Source organism: Notamacropus eugenii, chromosome 3, assembly GCF_028372415.1.
Source record: "Notamacropus eugenii isolate mMacEug1 chromosome 3, mMacEug1.pri_v2, whole genome shotgun sequence".
NCBI lineage: Eukaryota > Metazoa > Chordata > Mammalia > Diprotodontia > Macropodidae > Notamacropus > Notamacropus eugenii.
Genome location: NC_092874.1, coordinates 98,972,761 through 98,998,507, shown reverse-complemented (window position 1 = coordinate 98,998,507; position 25,747 = coordinate 98,972,761). Strand labels below are relative to the sequence as shown.

Here is a 25,747-nt window from a genome sequence, read left to right as displayed (position 1 = left end):
GATGGACTTCGTCATTTCGTCCTGCCACCAATTCAGTTGCGGCCACAACAGAGATTATTCAGTACTTAAGGAATGTCTCTGGGGACAAAGACAAACAATAGTAGTGATACAGGAAACTTAAATGTTTAATTTTGGGTTTGTGCTGGAAAATTTTACAAGAAATATTTTATATGAATAGAGTTCATTTTAAGGCAAAACTTTTGCATCATGCATGTGTATTGAATTTTTAAAAACATGGCTTAAGTGTGGATTGAAACTGTAAAAGAAAGCTAATAGCAATCGATGTGGGCAGACAGTGCACTCTTTGGAGGAAACATGCAGAGGAAACCTACTCTATAAATATAACAAATAATCAATAATTGTACAAATTGCGGATTTTGTATGGAATTTGAAGGCTTATCCTTCTGATTAAAATGACTTCCAAAGATTTCAGTGTGTAGTTTTAGATATTCATCAGACCCCAAGAGGTGCAAACTAAACAAAGAATTTTGCCCTGCAAAAGTATGTTGAAAGCCAACTATCACTCTTCTGCAAAACATTTATCATTTTCCCTTTAGAAAGTCAAAATGTATTTGCTTGTGAGATTTGGTCTCATCACCATTAAGAAAGATGAAGTAAAACATGGGCTCCTTACTAATAGAGAAGATTTACTGAAGCTCCAGAAATGTGCGCTACTTAGGTTATGGCTGTGTATAGCCCCTAAATTAAATAGGTTGTCTTTCCTTTTCCTTCCATAGGGAACTACTGGAATGCTGCCTCATTCTTTACACCATCATCCTACCTTTACTTCTCCACTTTCCAAGGGGAAACAAGTGCTGACATCTCTTTCTACTTCAAAACTTCAGCTGCTGATGGAGTGTTTCTGGAGAATCTGGGGAATACAGATTTCATCAAACTTGAACTGAAATGTGAGTTTATTTTGTTCAAAGACCCCATTAATAACCATGGCAAACAGTGTTGGTTGGGGGGAATCTCATGATTCTGGTTCTGTACTTATAGAAAACTTGAATACATAGTTATTTTCAATCTCTGTGGAAACTCAAGTGATATTGAGGTCAAAGTGATTTAGCCAGGTTAAGGTAAAATGAAGAAGTAGCCTAACACTGTAAATAGATTTAAGAAAGATTTGAGTTCAAGAACCATCCCTGCCACATATTAGCTGTGTGGTTCAGAGAAAGTCATTATCTCTTAGTGCTAAAGCAAATCACTGTAGAGACCAGTGATGAAACTGGAGCTCAAGAAGGATAAAGTATTTGGTGGATGTCACAACAGGTACCAAGCATCCAAGGCAGGATTTGAACCCAGGTTCTTTCACTCTAGAATCAGCTCTTTCTCCTGTACCACACTGCATCTCAATCAGCAGCAGTGGAGAAAGTTTTCCCAGGAGTTCTTTGTGCTATGAGCTTATGGATCTAGATCAAAATTCAAGCTCCAGTGAGGTGCTAAAAGAACAAAGACTTGATGGACAACTATTTTCTACTGTATTGTCTTGGAAAATCCCAAGTCTGTCCAGGTGCTTCTGGATATCTGGAATTATAGTGATATTGAATCACTTCTGTCACAATGTAGAATCACACAATCACATTTGTTTCTCAAAACCCTTCATATTTAGAGGAAATCTGATAGTTCCCTTTTGCTTCTGAAATAAACTACAAAATCCTCAGATTGATATTCAGAACCCTTCACAGGTTAGTTGCCACTATTATTTCATGCTCTCCTTTGCGTTCAGTCATTTCAGTCACGTCCATCTCTTCATGACCTCATTTGGAGTTTCCTTGGCAAAGATATTGGAGTAGTTTGCTACTTCTTTTTCTGGCTCATTTTGCAAATAAGAAACTGAGGCAAATGGGGTAAAGGGATTTGTCCAGGGTTACAGAGCTGGTAAGTGCTTGAGGTCAGATTTGAACTCAGGAAGATGAATCTTCCTGACTCCAGGCCCAGAACTCTATCTGCTGTGCCACCTGGCTGCCCCATTTTTACCTTCTTCATTCCAGTCAAATTGGAATCCTATCCATTATGCATGTACCACATTCAATCCTCCTGCCTCCATTCCTTTTTATAAATGATCCTCCATCTCTGGAAGGTAGTCCTTTGTCAGCTCTACCTTACTAATGAAAACCTTTTTTTTTTATTTTCTCAAAACACAGTGTTTTGTGTTCAAAACACCAAGTGTAGTAGATAGAATCCTGGGCCTGGGGTGAGGAATCCTTGCTCAGACATTTACTAGCTTTATAACTCTGGGCAAGTCATTTAACCTCTGTCTGTCTCAGTTTCCTCATCTGGAACATAAGAATAATAATGGCACCTACTTCCCAGAGTTCATGAGAATAAAATCATATATGTAAAGCACTTTATGAGACTTAAAATACTGTATAAATACTTGCTGTAATTATTTATATTATCAAATAACATGGGTTTCACCTCCTCTATGAAATCTGTTTCCCTCAATCATTTGCACTTTCTCCCTCTTGAAAATACCTTACATTTCATTGCATATGGCTTGTATCCAACACCGTACACTCACAAGAGCACTGAACTTGGAGTCACAGGACCTGGGTTTCAGTCCCACTTGTGCTACCCAATATCTGTACAACCTTGAACAAGTCCCTAAAAACTCTCTGGACCAGAGTTTCTTCATGTGGGAAATAAGGGAGTTGACTAGACAGTGTCTCTGATCTTCTCATCTCTCAGTTCCTGCTCCTCTGATGCATCTACCACCAGCAACAGCAGTAGCACCACAACCACCACCATCATCACCATCCCAATAGAAGCTAAACCACTTGAGGACAAAGACTTCTTCCTTTTTTGTTTCTGAATGCCTAAGCCCAAGCACAATTCCTTGCCCATAGAATAGGCATTTAGCGTTTGTTGAATTGTTTCATGAATCACTGAATTCACTCGAAGCCAATTGCAAAGCTATCAAAATGGAAGTTCAAGAGGGAGAAGGAGGTATGGAAGAGATGAAAGTCAAACATTGAAACTGAGATATCAAAGATTTTGAAGAGGAATTGGGGAACGACATAGAAGAACAGCAAGAAAAGCAATTTAAAGGACATTTTGGAAATTACTAGAAAACAGAACATGGCTGATTAAATAGTTTCTGATCAATCCTTTTTAAACTATTTTTATGGTTTTTACCAACAGAATATATACCGCTAAAATAAGTAATTTTTCAATGTCTCAGTGGAATGACTTTGAAATTAAACAAGTCAAAAGAATGGGGATAGAGACTAGAACCGGTGCTGTGTTTCCATTGATACAGAGTACTTCCAGGTTGGGGAAACTTTCTACCACTGCAGATCAACCCTTTCTCTGCAAATTATAATCTGTGAGAGTTGACTAGAATACTCAGTAGTCAGTCAGCCAGGATGTTACAGGCAGGACTTCAACCTAGATTTTTCTGATTCTGAGATCAACTATCCAGAATTCTACCAGTACTCATACACTCATCTTTTTATCACTAGAGAAAAATAGTTTAGACCAGGAATAATGAACAAGGATTATTTTTTCTTCTTTGCAATTTAATATCTTTATAAATAGGATCAAAGAATCTGTGTTTTCCTTGGTATGGATGCTCACTCAGCCAATGAGGAATGCAGTCACTGATAATAATAATTGTAATTTCATTTTTATAGTGATTTAAGTTTTTGTAAGTTGTTTCACTAATATTATATCACTTGATCCTTACAACCCTGGAAAGTAGGTACTATTTTAATCCCCATTTTAGAGATAAAGAAATAGGCAGGGAGAGGTTAAATGACTCTACCCAGGGCCACAAGGCTCCTAAGTACCTGAGGCCAAATTTGAATTCAAATCTTCCGCAGTCTCTGTACAATTTGAATTGGATAGAGTTCAAATGTACAGCTCAACTCCTGTGTTCTTTCCACTGCAGTTGAGTCACTGGTCTTCTTGAATTACTGTGGCTAAGAAAAAACAATTCTTCCTTCTGATGATGCATTTCTTTATCATCATCCCTTACCTAAATTGGGCTTTAGATAACAGTTGCCAAGCTAGTATTTGAAGCTCTTGGGGTTTAGTACACCTTGCATGCCACTGGCATAGCTTTGAAGAACCAAAGGTCACAATGAGGCCTTTGAGTCATGAAGGTCCAATGGTAATGATGCAGTTTTAAATTCCATCTGTGCAAATTGAAGGATAGGAGGAAATGAATCAGTTCTCTAGGAAGAAAAGACATTAGAGAGGGGTAAGGGGCACCATTTGAAAAGGATGTTTTGAAAAGAGTGCCAGAATAGAGAATAAAGGCAGAGGCCCTAAATAGCAAATGTAAGAAAGTCCTGTGTAAGGGGATAGACAGCACAGAAGGGATATAATCATAAAATAGAAATGAAAGGATTGGATTTTTAAAGGTTACATGAAATAAAAGAGTTGGGGCTAAACAGAGAGATTATGTGGCATGTGCTGCATAACAAGTTTTTGACCAGAGCCAACATAAGCCCAGCAGAAAATTCAGGGGGAAAAAGAATATGCTTGCACAAGGGAATTGTTCATTCAATCAATAAAAATTTATTAAAACCTACTGTGTGCCAGGTATTGTGATAAGTGCTAGCGATGCCAAAAAGAGGCAAAAAAGAGTCCCTGCCCTCAGAGTGCTTACATTATAATGAAGGAGATAATATGAAAACTAATATATACAAAGCAAGGTGTATAAAGGATAAAGAGGAGATAATTAACCAAGGAAAGGCTGGAATGAAGAGTGGTTGGGGAAGGCATTCAGTAGAAGGTAGAATATAAATTGAGACTTAAAGGAAGCCAGAAAGGGCTTAAGGAAGAAGAGTTTTGAAACACTGATTTCTAACTTTAAAATCACTTGGAGCTTTTTTTTTATTTTGGTTTGTTTTGGATCAGTACAAATTTATGTTGATGTTGGCAGAATTATAAATTTGGCTTGCTTATAAATTGTAGATGGCACCTTGCTAGGGTGGGGTGGGGAGGGGTTTGCGGTAGGGGGCTGAGCAGAGATGGAGAGAAAAAGGATGATAAACTTCATAATGATAAAAACCCTGTAGGATGACAGAGATCTGATGCCTCCTCTTTCAGGTTTGTATCACATTGTCACTTCCCTTATATTTTGTGGACTGATCAAACTGGTCTGGTCTCTAAGCCCAGAACCCTCAGTGTTTTCTATTGGCTCCATACCTTTGTTTACGCTCTTTGTTACATATTGTTTGCCCTCCCCTTTTTTACCCATTGAAATCCTATCCATCCTTTTCTGTGATGCTTTACCTGATCTCCCTAATGAGTCAAGCCCTTTCTTCTCTGTGACTTCATGGGGTACTTTGTTTTGATCTTGTTAATACTAGATAGTATTGTATTGCTGTTATCTGTGTTTATATCTTATCCTTGAGCTTGATTATAAATCTCATGAAGTTGGCAATTGTTTCTTCCCTAAGTTTTATATTTACTCTGGTATCCAGTCAATACTATAGGTGCTTAATAAATGTTTGTTGTGGGAATGAATATAAATCAAAAAGAGGCACAGAATGTTCTAAGAGGTCTGAGAAGAAAACAATCACTTTAGGGGGTGGAGGTGAAATGGAAGAAGGATCAGAGAATGATAGGCAGGTAATTATGCATTTTGGTAATTCCATACATGTCCAAATAGATATCCAGTGACAGACCTGGGATTCAAGTCGAATCTCAATGCAGCATGTTCCTTCCTTTATACAGAGTTGCCTCCCAGTATGTATGCTATTATCTGTCACTGAAAAGACAGTTAAGAGCAACACAGTATCAGATTCAATATGTGTTTATCTGTCATCAGTAAATAGACAGGAATTGTCTTGTGCTGAACAGTAAAATCCGCATATGGAAAGATCACTTAATTTGAAGTCAATCCACTTTTCTGAGCCTCAGTTCCTCATTTTTAGTATGAGATACTTGGACTAGGTATCCTTTTCAGCTCTAAATCTGTGAACCTACTATTGTTTTTATCATGTCACCTGTATCGGGTAAGTCTGTACTAGAGTTGTAATGATACTGGAGAGGGCCAAGGCAGTAGAGCATATGTTTACACTTGCAATTCCATAATAACATCTTGTTCATTTCCCTTTATGAACCATCCAAAGAGATACTTTAAAAGGTTCCCCAGGCCTCTTGTAAGATGAAAAGTCTTTGACACGCAGCTGCTGATCTTACCACATTTAAGTTCCGATTTTCGTTTTATTCTGTATCTAGATAATCCCTACTTTATATTTAACACAAGAGTTTGTGACATTCAAGGAGCAAATCAGATTATCTGCTGGCCTATCCTTGAGGTTCCTGAAGCTGCTCTGGCTATGAGGAGTTAAAATGTATTTTCAAAGTCCTGTGAAATCAAGAATATCAGATGGAAAATCATTATAATATATTACTTCCATCAGGGTTCAGAAAAACGCAAAGATAGTTGCCTTATGGGTAGAAATGTGCATTTCATGATTTGAGAAAAAACTTTCCATGTAAATGATAAGAAGTGCTTTCATGAAGAACACAGTGATAAAATGCTGATGAGAGCATGGCTGGGGCTTTTGGCTGGCCCATTTATCAAGCACTCTCCTTGCTGACTTTTCCTTGTCAGGACCCATAGAGCAGTTGGCAGAGATGGAGAATTTTCTCCAGCCCATATTCTTCTTTACATAGATCAGTAAATCTAAAGGACCTAATTGTTATCACTGCAGTAGACAGCCAAGATGGTTCAGGAGGAGGTTGTTTTTGGTGTTAAAGCTTTTGTATTTCTCTCCTCCTCTTGCTTTTAGCTTATAATTTTTTCTGAACTCACTTCTCTTAGGAGTTCAATTTTTATTTTCCTCCTTAGACTTCCCTTCTCAAAAGTATGGTTTTAGCCTACATATTTTCCTACAATAACATTTCTCTTAATCATTTACATTGTGCCCTTCTGTCAGAGTCCAAAGCACACTTAATTTCTTACTGATGAGTCATATTCTGGTATGTTCATGACATTCATCTCCACATTTTAAAGAATGTGGGGGATTACACATGCACATGCAGAAAAGAAAATTATAATGATTCACATCCTCAATAACAGTTGCATTTAACATTTTCTCTTTCGTAAGGATTTATATCCCAAATGCATACTATTTACCAGTTAGATGCAGTATCCTCCTAAATGAAATAAATCACGAGTAAGATCAATGGATCACAGGTTTAGAGCTAGGAGGGACCTTAGAGGCAAACTAGTATAACCCCTTCATCTGTAGATGAGAGAAAAGGTCCACAAGACTTGCTCAAGGTCACTCACATTAAGTAATTCTCTTTTATCAACTACAAAGCTACCACACAATGATATTTTGCCTTGAATACAGAAATTCATAAAGCCAAGCAATGATGAAATTTTGGGGGTGAGCTCTATACTTAATCTCTTGAAATTGAAAGAGTCCTGACTGTCCACACCAGGATCTGAGTGGCATGTGAACTAGGAAAGCTAAGGCAAAGCTGGAGGAATAAAGGGTCATATTAAAATCAAGGAAGTTTTCTCTTCTTCAGCTTACACAAAACCAGTTCCCTCAATCAATCCTCTTAGAGGAGGACTATAAGTTCCTTCACCATATTGGTCATCCACTTCTAAACACATTCCAGATTACCTTTCCTGAAATTTTGTTCCAAGAAGGTTTTTGCTTGTTTTCTAAGAATTAATTAGACTGTTTTGTAGCAAGTTTGCCAGTTCTTGGGGTGGTTCTCATTTTTGAATCATGCTCTTCTCTGTCCTTCAGTCTCCCTTTTCATTGTAGGCTTGAATAGTCCTTGAAACGCTTGACTTTCTCACATCAATAGCACAATATCTCTACCAGTAATTGACATGCGCTCTTTATTTAGAAGCTACCACTTCGACACATTTCCTTGGAGTAATATTCATTCTTAAAAGTCACAGATTAAAACTGCAACAAAAGACAATAGTGAAATGTGAAATGTGTGTGACAGAAAACTGACCACAACTCAAAGAGAACTCTGTGTGGCTATATATATATGGAAGTCAAGTCTATCTGGTCAGTCAATCTAAGTTAGTCTAGTAGTGCCTATGTGCATGTATGCATGCACATACGTAAAGATACACACACATCACTTTCCTGAAATGAAACCATATAACTATTATTGTTTTTCCCAAATAAATTCATATGCTGCTCTAGGAGTCAGAAGACCTATAATCCTAGCTTTATTAATTAAATTGTAGGATATTATACCAACTTGAACTTCAGTTCCTTTATCTGTACCATGCAGAAGTTAGACTGCATGACCTTTAAAGATCCCCCAACTCTGACATTCTGAGATTCTATGAAAGATCTCCATTATTGAAACAGTGAAGCAAAAAAGGTCAAAATTTGAACACCTAGTAGTGAAATACAACTTAGAATTGATGAGAGATATATGCTGTTGGGAATGAGTATATTTCTTGGAAAAAGTAACTTGGAAAAAAATGTAATAAACTTCAAATTGAAATCGAAACATATTGGAAGTGGAGAGCAAGTGTCATCTCAAGCCCTCTTCTTCTGTTCGCTGCCTAACATCTTCCCAGGAACATACTTTGCTATAAGAGGCAGTGTTTTTTAAGATTTGGTTAGGGTATTGGATTTGGAATCAAGAATGCCTGGGTTCATTCATATCTAATCTCTGACATGTAATAACTGTGTGACCATGGTAAATTACTTTAGCTCTGAGATTTTCTCATCTACAAAGTGAGAAGCATAATGCCTATAATACTTCTCTCACAGGACTGGTGTGAAACTCAAATGACATGAAGTATATAAAACACTCTGAAAACTTTAAAGTGTTATGTAAATGTTAGTAATTATTTTTATTAAGTAGAAGAAATAGAACATTCCACACTGAATGCCAAACTGGTTGTGTTTTTTTTTATTGGTCCATTATGTAAATATTAGAATTTAGCTGGCCAGTTATATATAGTCACCACTCTGGTTTTTGCAAAAGCAAGTGTAATTCTTTTTCCAACTTCTGCTGCATTGTGTGGCAGACTTCCATGTTGACAGAGACATAACTAGGGTGGGGGCAGCCAAAATTTTTCCCCAGAGCACCACATTTAGAGGATCCCAAAAGTACACACAGTCCTTGAGCAGGAAGAGCAAAGCATCTAGTTATCAAAAAAAATTAATTAAAAATAGGAAGCTACCAGATGGGCTGCTTTCTCACCCTCATTGAGCTCTATCCTGGTGCTCTAGATTTGAGGGTCTGTTTCATGTCTTCATCCTAGGCAGGGCTTTTGCTGCCCCAGGTAGAAATATTGTGAGCCACAATTCTTCCCTCATGTGGACAAAGTTTCAGCCTTTCAGTAGCAGGGCATCTCTAAGGAAGAATACTTGTACTTAGTGACAGTTAGCAGTACATCCTGAAGAAAACCTTCAGGAGGCTATACTCTGTCAGTCTACTCCTCAAAGGAAAAACATCCACTTCCAAGATGTATTCTTCTTCAAATGATTCTGAGGAATATTCAAAGGAAGATCCTGCAGAGTAAATCAAGGCTAATGAATCAGAAGTCAATAAATGGTGATCTACCTTCTGCTATTTCTGAACTAGAATAGCTCTGTATATTTAAAGCATCTTACACACATCTCCATGAGGAAAGGAAAATTCCACTTTCCTAGGCTGTGATGCCTTTGTGTAGTAGTGAGGACAAATCAGTACAAATTTTAAGTTAGTTATTTGGCCAGGTTTAGTGGCACCTGGTTCTTCTTATCACTGTTGTGGGTTTTTTTAACATTTTAAAGAAACTGATCCTCAAGTTAGAGGAGTTAATATTTATTAAGTGCCTGCTATGTGCCTAGTACTGGTGCTACTTATCGGGGATGTGGAGAAAGGTAAAAAGTAGCTCACAGTCTAATAGGGGAAACTATATGCAAGCTACATGTAAACAATTTAGAAAGGATAAATTGAGGGAGGATAAATTCAAGGGAAGACATTCACAATAAAGAAGATGAGGAAAGGCTTCTTGTGATTTGGACTAGGACTTCAGGAAGCCAGGTTGAGTAGAGAAAACTCCTGGAGGGAGGGACAACCAGTGAAAATGCACAATTGAGAAATAGAGTATATTGTAGGGAGAACAGCAAGGATGTCAGTGTCACTGGACTGAAGAGTAAATGAGCATAAGTAAAGCGATAGAAGAAAGGTAGGAGGGAGCCAGGTTATCCAGTTTTTATTTTATCCTAACATCAGTATAGGATACTGAACAAGGGACAACATGGTGAGAACTGATCAGTTTGGCAGTTGAGTAGATGGCAGATCAAAGAGAGGACAGTCGGATGCAGGAAGAACAATTGGGAGGCTACTGCTATAGTCCAGGTGAGAAGTTATGCAAGAATGAGGAAGATGATTGTGATATGAGTAGAGAGAAGGAAACATAATAAAGATGTCTGTGTAAGTAGAAAATACCAAACTCTTGGAAGTGAATGAATATAAAGGATGAGTGAGAAGGTATATAAAAGCCAGTTCCTATGTTATGAACTTGAGTGACCAGAAGTAAACTGGAACCCTCTACAGAAATAGGGAAGTGGGGGGAAAGGTAGAGTTTAGGGGAAATAATAAAAAAAAGTTTACTTTGTGACATGCTAGGTTTGATAGGCCAATGAGACATCCACTGTGGAGGTTTTGAGCAAGAAATTTGTAAATGCCAAGCTAGAAGGGAGATGAGGGTAAGATGCACAGATTTGGCGTCATCTGCATAGAGATGATAGTTAAATTCATAGGAATACTGAGAAATCCCAGAGAGTGAAGGGAAATGACCCAAGATAAAGCTTTAAGGTATACGAAGATAGATCATAGATTATAATCTTGCAAAGGAAACAGGATAGTTCAGATAAATAAAAGAACCAAGAGAACTCTTTGTAATGAAAACTCATTGAGGAAAGAGTATCCAAAAATAAGGGTGGAAAACATTATCAGCTACTGCACAGAAGTCAAGAGGGAGAAGGACTAAGAAAAGACTGGAGGATTTAGTAATGAAGAGCTCATTGGTGATGTTGGAAAGAGCCATGTCAGCCAAGTGATGAAGACTAAAATCCAATTGCAAATGACAGCAAGTAAAACCAAAGAAGTGGAATGTTGAGCATAGACTGTAATTTATAAGTTTGTCTCTTGATGATAGGAGAGACATAGGAGGATAGCCTAAAGGAATGGTAGGGTCAAGTGAGGGGTTTTTTGTTTATGCAAAGAATAGGGGAGAACTGGGCATATTCCTAGGCAGTAGGGAAGGAATTAATCCATAAAGAGAGACTGAAACTGAGACAAGAAAAAGGAATCATTGAAAGGACAAGATCTCAGAGAACACAGAAAATGTGACTTTTTTTTTCCATTTGCAAATTCTATCACTGTGATTTGGCTTTTACATTTTCCTACAAAGCCGTTTTTATCATATCTATGTGAGGAAGGCAATATAAGTGTTATATCCATTTTAAAGGTAAGGACGTGAAAATTCAGAGTTTGTGACTTGCCCAAGGTTACTCAGCTAGTAGGTATCCAACCAGAGATTGGGAGTTATCCATTCTCCCCTAATGACAATTTCACAACGCAAGCACTCTCTGTGTCAAACAGTCCTGACTCTACTTGTAGCCCTCTAGTGACAGGGGACTCATTACCCTGTTTTATTGAGGTTGCCCATTTCTTTTTCCTTTTTTTTTTTTTTTACCACTGCAATTGTGATGGTCTTTGTGTTCTTATGCCAAGTAGTCCCTGTCAATCCTCTGACACTTCACTTCTGTTTTACAGAGAAATCATTATCACTGACTATATCCTCAAATAGGCAGATAGATATCTGTCCAGTTTTGGTATCCTTCCAATCTCTCTGCTATGGGCTTATCCATCTCTTCCCAAAGGATTCTAAGGGACTCATAAACCACTCCATATCACATATCTCTTCATTCATTTATATTCATTGCTAGGTAGGTATAGGATGCTCTTAGTATATATTTCTATATTCTGAGATCCAAAACTGTGCATATCACAGAAACAAAGAATTTCTGAGTTAAAAGAGACCTCAGTAACCAACTAGTCCAACCTTTACCCGAAAAATAATTAACCTCTACAACATTATTTGTAAAGCAATCATATAGCTTTTGCTTGAAGACCTATTAGGAGTGATGTCCCACTGCCTCTCAAGATAGCCCCTTCTACTTTTCAATGACTAATAATTATGGCCAGCCTTTTTTGTAAGAAGCCTCTTTGAGCTCAGTTACACTGGTCATCAGATATCCAACACTTCATTTAAATTTTGACTCTTTTAACACCTCCTAGGATATATAAAATAGCCTTCCAGAACTTAGACCTATCTCTACAACCTGATGAAGCATCAGAGTCAGTATTGTTATTATAGTAAACCTCCACATACTGCTTCTCAGGGCAGATGGTCTGGTAATAGTATCCAAGTCATTTCATTGAATACCTCCATTGTACATAGTGCTGTGTACATATAAAAGAAATATTCTACTGTTCCTGCATCATTTATTTTTGCTTAGTGAAATTCATACCTTTACCTTTTCTTTTCTTCTGCCTCAATCTTATCTGAAGTACTTGTTTCTTGTTAGGATTTGCCAGAGTTTATGCTACATGGGCAGATTCTTTGAGAACTCAAAGTGCTCTCCACGTAGTTGTGATATCAGAGTCAGCCAAGATTGGTGCCATAACCTTCTCATGAAAAGATATGTTAGAAAATCAGATCAAAACCTGAAATCAAGGAACCTTTCTGACTGTCTCCAACCTGCATGAAAAATAGGAGACATTATTTCCCCACAAATGGGGAAGAAATCTAAGTTGATGAGATCATACTCTTAATCAAAAATAGTTCACACTTACATAGCACTTGACAGTTATAAAACATTTTCACCTACATCACCTCATTCAATCTTCAAAATAGCCCTGAGAGTTAAGTAATGAAAGTTTTCTTTTTTTCATTGCTTTATTTTTTGGTTAACAAGTGTTTATTTTCTCTCCCTCCTACTGCACTTCTCTCAGTTGTATCACTGAGGAAATTGAGACACACTATGTGACATGATGAAGGTCTTGTGACCAGAAGGCAGGGGATATGAACTAAAGTTACTGCTCGCTCCATTCCTCCATCCTGCTTACTGAGATAATCAAGAAAATCATTAGCTCTAGAGTCAGAGGGCTTGGGTTTGAATCCCATCTCTGACACTTGTTATATTTGTGACCTTGGGCAAGTAATTTAACCCCTCTGGGCTTCCATTTCCTCAAGAATAAAATAAGGAGGTTGAGTTGATAGACTCTAACGTCCTTTCCCATCTCTAGATTTAGGATCTTATGAACCAAAAAAAATCTAAAAGTGGTGGACAGGAGAAAGAACTTGCCACAAAGAATATGTGGATTAACAAGGAAATTAGAAACTTAAAATAAAAATCCTAATGCATAAAAGAGCCACAGCAATACCGTGAAAGGAATCCTCAGCCCTGGATAGAAGGCACCCCTATTGTGAAAGTCTACATGATAAAACAAAAACAAAAACAAAAAAACAACCAGACTTGGAATCAGAAGACCTGAGCTCCAATTCTGTCTCTGCTGCTTAATGCCTGTGTCATCTTGGACAAGTCACTGAAATTCTCTGGGCCACAGTTTGCACATCTGTAAAAAGAATATATTGGATTTGATGATCTTAAAGTTTCCTTAAAAAACACAGCTATCTAAGTAGTACAGTGCACAGAATGCCAAGCCTAGAGTCAAGAAAATTCATCTTCCTGAGTTCAAACGTAGCCTCAGACACTTACCAGCTGCATGATCCTTGGCATGTACTTAACCCTGTTTTCTCATCTGTTTAAAAAAAAAAAAAAGCCAGAGAAGGAAATGGCAAATCACTCCAGTATCTTTGCTAAGAAAATCCCAAATGGGGTCACAGAGTCAGGCTTAACTGAAACAACTCAATAACAAGACATCTTTCCATGCTACACTCATGGCTAGAATCCTCCAAGTTACTCAGAGATGTCTGCAATTTTGCAGAGTTCACATCGCAAGAGTCATTGCTTAGCTCATTCCTACTGCTTCTAAGTGTCAGTCCTTGTCTGGGCAAATTTTAAAATGAAGAACCCACATTTTCACAACACCTAAATCTTCAGAGTTGACAAAGCTCTTTCTTGGCAGCATCCCATACAACATTATTCTTCATGCGCCCCAGAAGTAGTTTGTTTTTATGTCCTGCTTCTCCTTAACTGTGACATCCTTCAGGAGTCTGGGACTATGCCTGCTATAAACCTTTATCACCTCCACACCCTAACACCATGCTCTGCATATAGCAGGTGCCTAATAAATGCTTGTTAAATCTGAAAAATGAATTTGTTGAATTGAGTTATCCCCATTTTACTCATGGAGAAATTTAAGCTCAGAGAGATTGCTGCTCACCTATCTTCACTTGTTTTATTTAGTCATTTTCTAATTGTGTCCAACTCTTTATGACCCCATTTGGAGTTTTCTTGGCAAAATACTGGAGGAGTTTGCCCTTTCCTTCTTCAAATCATTTTACTGACAAGGTCCCTGAGGCAAATAGGGTTAAGTGACTTGGCCAGGGTCATAGCTCATGTTCTTCCTTTGTTGCCAAAGAAGACCATGCTATCAGAGAAATGATGACATGACTTGTACTTAACTTTGTTCTGAGTGAGGGAGGGCTGTGCAGGTCACCAGCCTCACTTCTCCTCCAGAGCCATCTGAATCCAGTGACCTGATATTCCTCAGGATGACTGGAGATGGCCCAGGATGCACTGGGTGACCTTGGGCCCTTTAGGCCAAGGTCTTTGCAGGTAGTCACTTAGAGTGAGGCATCAGCCATTCCTTGAATGGGTCTGTTTAAGAAGTAGCCAGGGCATGGCCCCTTTAATGAGGTCAAGGAAAACAAAGACATCAGGCTGGGTGGGAAACAGCAACAGTTACTATTGATAATCACTTTAAAGCTGGGGAGGGGCGGGGCAGTGCAGAAACCCTTCGCAGGGGCCCTTTGGAGTCCCAGTTTCAGAGTGTAGTAGGTTTAAGGTTTTGGAAGAGGACAGGGGGCAGGACAGATCAAGAGGACAGGAGAGGAAGGGAAGGGGGAGGGAGAGGGGACAAAGGAAAGGAGAAAGAAAAGGAGGCAGTAAAGGCAACTTTTGGCCACTCAAATTTACCTTCCTTTGGAGAGAAGAAGGAAGGGGAGAGAGATGCAGACAGGAGAGGAAGAGGTGAGGTACCCAGCTAGCATTCAGCCAGCAGCATCTACTCACAGTATCGTGTTTATCCTCCATTGCCAATGAAGACCATGCCATCAGAGAAATGATGACATGACTTGCACTTGACTTTGTTTTGAGTGAGGGAGGGCTGTGCAGGTCACCAGCCTCATAGCTAGTAAGTGTCTGAAATCAAATTTGAACTCAGGTCTTTCTGCCTCTAGGCCTGGTGCTACCTAGCTGCCTTATGGTCATACAGTTAGCAAATTTTAAGTCTAGGATGATAGCTCACAAGAGAGGATTAGAAATTTAGAGCCATTGTTTAAGAGATTATATTTTACAGTAGAGGAAAATGGGGCCCAAAGTGTTGAAGCAACTTGCTCCACAGTAACACAACTATTCTATATCAGAGCTAGAGTTCAGATATATAACTTCTGACTCCACATTCAGTATTCTTTCTCCAGCCATTGCATGCTGCCTCTCTAGGTGCCAGGAAAGTCTTCAATTCAAGTTAGAGTAAGTTACTGCACCATTACTAACAGTGCAGAAATGATTCAGGCTAAGGCTGGCCCTTGGGACCAATTAATTCACAACTGGCGAGATACAGATTGAAGAAATCAGAGGGTGGTGTAGAACTTAAATATAGACAGTGATGGGTTGATTTCTTGAAATAGCTAGAAACCAGGGAATAAGTCAAATACTTACAGACAACCGTGTGCTCAGTGTAGTCTTGCTATACCAAGCTGTCGGGAAAACACCATGATTAAAGTCTAAAATATAAACATAAAACATAAAGTCAGAGGGATACAAGGAGGAAAACTCAGAAGAACATATTATAAGTGAGGATCCAGGGGAAACACGCATCTTGAACAAAGAAGGTACTTTTTCTTAGTATCTATCTTGACAGAAGAGTAATGGACCCCCCAAAAAAGGTAGAAAATTCAAGTGGAAATGAAGTCATACAACTTAGCATTCCCTAATTTGGCATGCAGAGTTGCCCCCTTAAGACACAGACCTCGAAGTTTCAGTATATAATTATACTCTTTTGATATGTATTTTGAAAGAGTTGGAAGGAAAACTCATTTGCATATTCACAATTCCACCTATTGCACAAGTTTTCCTTCTCCTATAACCCATCTTTGGCTTGCAAACAAATTTGCAGACCCAAAGTTAATTTCTAAGTTATTTGTTTGGAAATCAAGTGGTATTTATTTGTAGGGACAATGTAATTTAACCAAAGGAATGTGGGATGTTGAAATCAGATACTCTGAGTTGGAATCTCAGCATCAGGATCCCCTCAGTAGTAACTGCCAGAGTAGTAGTAGTAGTAGTAGTAGTAGTAGTAGTAGTGACTTCATCTCTGATGAAGATACACTTCATTTTGATTCAGCAAATATTATTAAGTTCCTGCTATGTACCAGAATATGTGTCTTCTTTGTTCTCAAAGAGGACCAAAATGACTTGATTCAAGTCAAGTGTAATATATCCAGCTGTGGCTGATCAGACCAAAACAAGCTCAAAATACTCCACCACAGATTGGCCACAAAGAATCTGTGTGAACATTTGGGGTGGGTTCTCAAAATCTGAATTCCTTTTGAGTTACTTCAATTCTGGTTTGCTCATAGAGCACAGCACCTTCTTTGATGAGGGCACACCATGGGGGTGGTCTCTGTCAGTGTCTCCCATGTCTTACAATCAATTCCACTTTTCAGAGAGACCTTGAGAAGTGTCCTTGTATGTTGGGGGACAGCTCTGGACCGGGGTCCCCCGTGAGGACCGTGAGACGCCTGAGGGTCCGAACCTGCCCCCTTGTGGGGTACTGGGATGGCCCTGGTAACAGGCTGGCTCCACCCATGGGGAGGCACTTGGGAGGAGCTCGCCCGCCCATGGGAGGTACGGGGGAGGAGACAGGGGATAATAAAAGGGGATGACCAGGAGAGCTGGAGGAGAGAGGAAACGCAATAAAGCTTGCTGACTGCAACTCCTTTCGGGTGCTCTGCCTGTTTATTGCCCTCCCCCAACTGGGAGAGGGACCAGAGACGTCCGAAGACCGGGGGATAGGTAAGTAGAAGGCGAAGGCCCGGGAGTCGCCCCGGGCACTTGTATCGCTTCTTCTGACGATCATGTGAGTGTTTGCCTATATACCAGATACTTGCTAGGTGTTGGAGGGTAGAAATGAAACTGTACATTTCCTCAAGAAACTTATATTTTATGACTCCTGGTTCAATAAGAGCCGAGGACAGTAAACCCAATGTGCATCTTCAGCAGTTATGGGTAATACCTCCTCTGCAGAAGATGCTCTGAGGGTGACAATGTAGCTCTCAGAGAGCCCGCTGCTACTTCCCTTGTGTTTCTGTTACTTTTGTGGTGACCAGTCTTTATCCCTTTAAGAGTTTGTTGCTGATTACTCTACAGTGATTCTAGCTTCCTTTCACTGCTTCTCCTTCTTTATTTTGTCCCTAGTTGGCTACACTGTTGATTCCATTGTGAAGTATACTGTGTACTCTAAGGATTCAGTTGGATTACTAAAAATGAATAGGCATACTGAATGCACCCAAACTAGGTAACTCCTAAAACCCTTGATACTAAGCATCAATTCCCCTTCTACACTGTTGGCAGAAAAAAATATAAAAACTTTAGGAATTTTTCCTCCTAATTACAATATTTGGAAGCTAACAAAGCATCCATTTCAGGGCTTCCAATTAGAAGATGTGAAAAAGAGCTCCTATTGACTTTGTGAGAGAGCTCCATCATCACCCACCAAGCCCTTTGGTGCATCTACAAACCCAGGCAGTTTGCAGTATAGTTGAATGTGCATGACTTTCCCAAGGAGACACATAATACGAAGAAGCACAGCCGCCTTCCCCAAAGCTACTTTTCTTTGGCACCAATCTCCTCTGTGTTTCTTGTTCTCCTTTCTCTCAACAGTCAGCTCTAAATTCAGCAACCAGTGTAGAAAGTCTTTCCTGTGATTTTGATTGGGAGAGAGGAGAGAGAAGTAAGATGATAGATTGAAGAAATGCAGGATTAAGAAAAGGTTTGTTTTTCTCTTTTATCCAGGTAGGTCTTACAGTTGACACAGCACTGAATCTGTTGTTCCTGGGCCCAAACACTTAATGAGCTATGAAATCATGAGCAAGTCACTTAACCTCTCCCAGCTTCAGTTTTCCAGTTTTCTCAACAATAAAATGAGAATGATAATAGCTCTTACCTCAAAGAGTTATTCTGAAGATCAAATGAAATGATGAACTTATACTGAACTTTACAAATCTTAAAGCATTTTTAGGTGCTAACTTTTTTCAACATGAAGGAAACTAGCATGTTTATTGATGGGAAGGAGAGAAACAGTAGAGAGATTGAATGTGGGAGGGGAGCAAAGTGTTACAAACAAAGAAGTGGATTTAAGAACACACCAGGAGTTAAAGGCATAATGGAGTCTTCCATCCCCACAAGCAGAAGACCAGGCTACCTTTCTTTCTGAGACTGGAGAAAAGGAAGAATGTAGTTGTTTAAGCCATGATGGGGGAAAAGCAAGAAAAATAAAATTGTTTTTAAAAAGATGCTGCTTTCTGTACTCAGAGTTCATCAATTCTCTCTCTCTCTCTGGAGGTTTGTAATATTTTTCATCATTTGTCATTTGGAATTGTCTTAGATCATTTTCTTGATCAGAGTAATTAAGTCTTTCATAGTTGATTATAGTTACAATATTGCTGTTACTGTGTGCAGTATTCTCCTGGTTCTGTTCACTTAGCATCAGTTCACGTATGTCTTTCTAGGTTTTTCTGAAATAATCAGTCTCATCTTTTCTTTTGACACAAGCATATTCCATCATAATCATAGACCACAATTTTTTCAGCCATTAGGCACCTATTGTAAAAGTTTTTGTACATATATGTCATTTTCCCTTTTCCTTGATCTCTGTCAGATAAAAGCTTATGCAATTTCATAGCTCTTTGGGCATAGTTCCAAATTGTTCTCTGTAATGGTTGGACCCACTTCACAACTTAGCCAATAATGCATTAATGTTCCTATTTTCTACATCCCCACCAAAATTTGTCATTTTCCTCTTCTATTATGTTAGCCAATTTAATAGGTGTAAGGTAGTATTTCACAATTGTTTTAATTTGCATTTCTGTCATCAGTAGTGATTTTAGATCAAATAGTATTTTTTTGAGTAACGATTGATAGATTTGACTTCTTCTGAAAATTGAATGTTCATTTCTTTTAATCATTTATCAATCAATCAATGGCTCTTGTTTTTATAAATTTGGTTCAGTTTCCTCTATTTTGGAGAAATGAGACTTATATCAGAGGTACTTGATGTAAATTGTTTTCCCAATTTTCTACTTTCCTTTTAATTTTGGCTTCATTGGTTTTGTTTGTGCGAAACTTTTTCATTTCTTACACTCACAATTATCTGTTTTACTTCCCATGGTTCTCTCTATCTCTTCTTGATCTCTTTTAATTTCCTCTCTAATTTAGTTATAACTTATAACAGCCTCTATTTCAAGACTATTTACTCATTTTAACCACATTTTGGAATACAGTGTGAGATGTTTGTCTATACCTGTTTCTCCCAAACTGCTTTCCAGTTTTTGCAGCAATTTTTACCAAATGGTTGTTACCTCCAAATCTTGAATTGGAGAGTGGGGGGGTGGGTATGAAATACCTGGCGATTATGGACATTTATTATTGTTTATTGTATACCAAATATATTTCACTGATCAACCACTCTATTTCTTTACCACTACCAGATTATTTTGATGATTACACTTTTGTAATATAGTTTGAACTCTGGTACTGCTAGTCTGCCTTCCTTCACATTATTTTTCATTGATTCACCTTGATATTCTTGACCTTTTGTCCTTCTGTATGAGTTTTGTTATTTTTTTCTAGTTCTACAAAAAACAATTCTTTGGTAGTTTGATTGGTTTGGCGCTGAGGAGAGTAGTATTAAAAAAAAATGGTCTACATAATGAATTCTTTATCTCCCTTTCTCCATACCTCAGAAGAGTTCTATATCTTCACCCATCATTTTACTTCCCCAAATGTCAGCTACTTCATCTGTAAAATGGGGATGATAATACATGAACTTCCAACCATAAGGGATGTTATGAGAAATATGTTCTATAAAACATAAAGGGATACATGTGAGTTACCATTACATACATTTGTTTACAGTCACGTGGCTAGTTAATGTTGGAGCCAGACATAATCATCATCATGGAGGTCAGGGAGTTGGGCTATCAGAACAAATAGACAGCAACTCCAGACAGGAGTCCTGAGAAGACCATCAGAATTTCTCATCTCCTAAGGCTTATCTACAGGCAGCATATAAAAGAGAGAAGCTCAACCTATAAGCAGACTTTCCTAAAGTGACCCTTGATAATACAGGAGGGATGGGTTAAAGGAGGCAAAAAATAAGTTTCTTTTATCTATTTTCTTGTCCTCAACACATTTTTCAATCCCTTGGAATTGACTTCTTAGTGGGATGGAAAAACATTTTTAAGTGTTTATTGTGTTCATTTAGAAGTTTTTCTACTCCTAAGTGGCCATGGTTGGATCACTATTCTCTCTTTTCTAGAATGCCTCTATGTGACTGTTAAAATAATTTTCCTAAAACACGGTCTGAACATCTGAACATTTAGCTTCTTTGCTAAAAATTCTTCAATCTTTCCCTTTGGACCTCTAAATAAAATGCAAACAAACCATGGATGCTCTTGAGGTTGTATCCTGGGCCATCTTCTTTTGTCTCTTAGTCATCCTGATCTATATCTTGCTACTGGACCCAGATGTCTCCAGAGGAGAAAGTGAGACTGATACCCTTGCATGGTCCTCCCTCCCTTAAATCCAATTCACTTACAAGTCATGGCATCATCTTCCTGATGTCATGGCCCTCTTTGAGAAGGAAGGACAAACAACAACACTCCACATAATCCCATCAGATCCTATGGTTATAATTTTTTTCTCAATGCAGAGACCTCGCAAAGGGATATACCTAGTCTAATCTCTCTCTTATAATTCTCCATCATCAATGGTACCCCGAACATTTCCAACTGGATATCACATAAACACTTCAAACTCAACATGTCCAAAATGGAACTCATTATCTTTCCTCCTAAATCCTTTTGCTCTATTCCATGTTTCCCCATTTCTGTTGAGGGCACCAGCATCCTGCCAGCCAGAATGGGTCTTTGTTTTTTTGTGTCTCCTATTGTGCTCCCTAGTAAAGATTTTTGCCAGACCTCATGTGTCTTTGGAGCTTCTTCCTGTCAGATACAACTGTGCCAGTGGGGTTCATGAACACAGCTATATGACAGATGCCTTTGGGGAGCACCTGTTGAGGAACAAACAAAGCTATTTTTTTTTTTGGAAGATTTTGTCTGTTGCAAACCCAGTTTCAGCGGCATAGAGTATTGCTATTGAAATGAAATTCTTTCAGAAATTAAATCTTGCCTGGGAATTTTCTGTTCCCAATATAATTCTGTTTGTATAACAGCTTCTGGTTTGGCAAAGAACAGATTCAAGGAAAAATTTACATTTTCTGCACCTGTATTTTGAATTACAGAGTACCAGTTAGGACAGTTCTTTCATCTTCATTATAAACGCCCTTCCAAAGATCTGTGTCTTGAGTTTGGCATGAGGAAGCTGGGTTTGATGATGGGTTGGGAAAGAATATATTTTCCTTGTTTCTACTGATGATATGACTCAATTTGGTTTTCTGCATGTCTGGATTTGATTCCTATGACACAAATTGACATGAATGCCAAGTGACTTCTCCTGGAGAGTGACTGGTGCTTAGCATTCTGCATGGTCTTCCTAGATAAGTGCAACCCGAGCCAACGAATAAGAGAAACAGTGTATTTCTGTCAAGTATAATTATAACATTGAACTATGCTTGTCATGCATTCAGATTCGTGTGTACATTAGTTCAAACATTGGAACATGCTGCTCTTTTAGACCTTCAAGGATTACTCTTTGAAAAATATCTTTTGCCTGCCCTTTCTGCTAATTGTTTTAATCAGAAAAAAAAGTATTCTAAAGGTTCCTTTTTACTTTATTATTAAAAACTTCAGTTTTTGACATTTCTTTGAAACCCTATATTGTACTTTTGGTGGGGGAGGAAAATAAGAAGAGTATTTTGATTTCAAATCTGCTTTTAAATTCCATTTCTTTTTTCTGCAATTTCCAAAAAATATCTTGCTGCCTGCATTTTGATTAAGTAATTCTGCTAATGAAAATAATTGCTCAGAATTATGAGACTGAATTATTCAGCGTGCCACTAGATATAGAAAAGGCAAATACAATCCTGTGACTTTTTTCCTTAGCATTTTTTAAAATCATAGAAGCAGAGATTTAAATATTGAAAGCCCCTTAGAACCCATGTAGTTAAAAGATCACAATTTGGGAGCTGAAAGGAACCTTAGAGGCCTTTTGGGATGCCCTGAGACTTCATTTTCTCATTTTGTGAAATAGAGATCGTACTACTCGGACTACCTACTTCACAGAGCATTAACAATTATACCTTTTCCTTATCAAAATAAATAGAAAAAAAGGGCAGACAAGGTATTGTTAATGAGAAAAATGATTAATGTTAATGAGGTTAACGTATAAGTGCTATAGAAATGTGAGATGTATAAGTGAGGAAATGAAGGCCCAGCAGGATTAAATTATTTCCCTAAGGATGAATAGGTAGTAAGTAGCAGGGCTAGAACTTGAAAACCTGTCTTCTGACTCTATATCCATTGCTTTTTTCAATGTATCATATTCTATTAATCTAATTAATTTCCAGACATCTCAGTCACATAGCTCCCTACCATGAAATTCTGTACTATGCCTTAAATCACAATGTCTTGAATGATATAAGGATCCATAAATTCTGTGATATAGGTACTCCTCTACCTAGCAGAGAATACCTAGTCTATTATAATCTTAATAAGCAACCTTTGTAAGTTGTTGAAGCTGAAAAACTCGACTCTCTACAGTCAGTCTTATGAAGGTGAGCCTTGCAGAGCTTAGCTAGGCTGGTGCCAGGAGGACAGACATGAAATTTGTCATCAGGCCAGTACTTGAAATCTTTCCAAAGTGATAGGTCCTGCTAATACTTGTTCACAGCTGTCGTAGCCTTTAGAACATAGGGTTACATGTATGCCACTGATGAATTATTGGAGTTTAACTTTAGGGGAGGTCATAACATTATAGGCACATATACACATAAGTATTTAAATATGTGTGTGTAAGTATACTATGTTAATATATACATATACATTTAAAATATATATGAATATATAAGTATTTTAAAAATATAAACATTTTAAAAGTATAAAAATCATGCTTAGCTCAAAAACAGCAAAAGATTCTATTTTACTTGCCAGTACACCCCCATATTTCATTTCACTATGTCTTTGGCAGCCATCTCCCTTACAGCCTTGCCAACCTCCTTGCCATTGTATGAAGGCTTATCCTTTTTTCTCATCTCCTCATCTCTACCATTGTACCTGGATGGGTTGTATCAATCTATTACTGTGTGGTCCAACCATCACTGTAATTTTCAGATCCAAAATGCCATTATTCTCCTAAATGTATTGTCTCTTCCATTAGAATGTAAATAAATTCCTTAAGGAAAAGCATTATTTTTGCTCTTGTATGTGAATCATCAATGTTTAGCACAGTTCTTTTTACATATCTTTATCCAGGGGCAAGGAAGCCTTTATAGAACATCTTCACACATTTAGAAATAGTCACAGGATCATAGGAGAGCTGGTGTCTTCTCTTACCTCTGGCCTGCAGTGGCCAAACAGTGAGGGGTAAGCAAGTTAACTCTCCATTCTTTTCTTGAGAATCGGCCCCATTATTCCACAAAAGTAATAATAACCCCAATTTATACAGTACTTTAAAGTTTATAAGATACATTCCCCATGCTAGCTTTATAAGAAAGGTAGTATAAATGTTATTATCTCCATTTTATGATAAGGAAACTGAGACTCAGTGTGTTTAACTGACAACCAGAATTACAGAGCTTGGATAAAGCAGAGTTAATACTGGAATGTAGACCTTTTCCCACTGAACCTTCTCATTTTATACTATGCCTGATATGTTGTTGTTTTTTCACTTTGTGAGAAAACAAGCAACAAGACAACTCCTTTATATAAAATGTAAACTTATGGGATATAAATTACAGAATTCATAATTTACCATTTGATGTCATTTTTATGGAACCTGTAGTTTTATTGGTTTAGAGAATTCTCAGTGAGGAAGCTCGATCAATGCAGGTTTGTGGCTTCTCTTAAAGTTAGTCTTAAAGAACTTCCTGGGACCCAGAGGGTTAATTTACTTGTCCAAGATCATACATCTAAGATATGTCAGAGGTATTCTTCTTGACTCCAAGCCAAGCTTACTCCTTGGCAAATCTTAACAGAGACACTAAAAAAAGAAAAAGAAAAAGAAAAATCTAGTCTGAACATCCTTCTGGAAGAAGAAAATAAAATTATGTTATTTAAGAAGGCAGGTAAGAATAAGGCAAACTACTGCTGCAAGGCTAGTAAACAACGGTGCAAAGAGACTTTTTTTAAAAATCCACTTAAAGAATTCCACAGCCTCAGAGTCTAAAAGCCCAGTGCCTGGCGTATAGTAGGTGTTTAATAATATTTATTGATTGATTTGTTGATTGATTGACCTCAGAAGCCATCTAATTCAATGTATACCTGAATAAGTATCCCCTCTACAACATACGGATAAGTGATCATCCTTCATTTGTTTGAGAATCTGTAAGGAAAGAGAACTTAGTGAGGGAGAATGCTCTATATCCCTTACAATCAGATATTCTCAGATTAGAAGGGATTTGCTCCATACCCTTGCCAGTGCATGAATCTCTTCTATAATGCAACTGCAACAGCTAATTGTAGTCTTCTGATTAAATGCCTTCAGTAACAAGGGAATCACTACTTCATGATGCAGAGCATTCCACTGCTAGATATCCCTAATTGTCAGAATGTTCTTTTCTTAGATGAAGTCAACATCTGTCTCTTTATGGCTTCTACATTTCTCTCTGTGCTTACCTCTAGGGATAGGCAGAATATGTCTAATTCTCCCTTTACATGCCAGTCCTTTGAATATTTGAGGAAATCCATTATATATTCCCTCAAGTCTTCTATAGGCAAAAGAACACTGTATGATTTGAATTCTGGACTATGGGAAAATTCCAACTCAGTATAGCAAACAATAGAACTCTCCCTGGCAATTTTGACCTTTGGATAATTTTCTGCTGCCACCAAATTTCCTCTCTAAAGAATTGTGTCTTGGATCCATGAGTCTTTCACCTGTACCCTACTTTTCTTTGGGTATTCCTACTCAATTCTCCTGTGGGTAACATTATTTTCAGCACCACCTTTGAAGAGTGCCAGGACTGATTTTACAACCATGTATAGAGACCCTCAGGTACCATCTAGCTATAGGAAGTCATTACAAATTATATGTTCTTATTATTTACTTCAGCTTGACATAAATTAATACAGTAGTTTAATCCAGTGGTGTCAAAATGAAATAGAAACAGCAGCCACTAATCTTTATATAAGAATCCCTGTGGGCCA

At 38.0% G+C, this 25,747-nt stretch overlaps 1 protein-coding gene across 1 annotated transcript in view; it reads left to right on the top strand.

Annotated features, from left to right (window-relative positions):
- Window positions 1-25,747, top strand: part of CNTNAP2 (contactin associated protein 2) — a 2,725,119-nt gene that overhangs the window by 2,410,000 nt on the left and 289,372 nt on the right. The window contains exon 16 of the mRNA XM_072652434.1: window positions 738-908. Within this exon, the coding sequence (XP_072508535.1) occupies window positions 738-908 (171 nt within the window). The remainder of the gene's footprint in view (window positions 1-737; window positions 909-25,747) is intronic.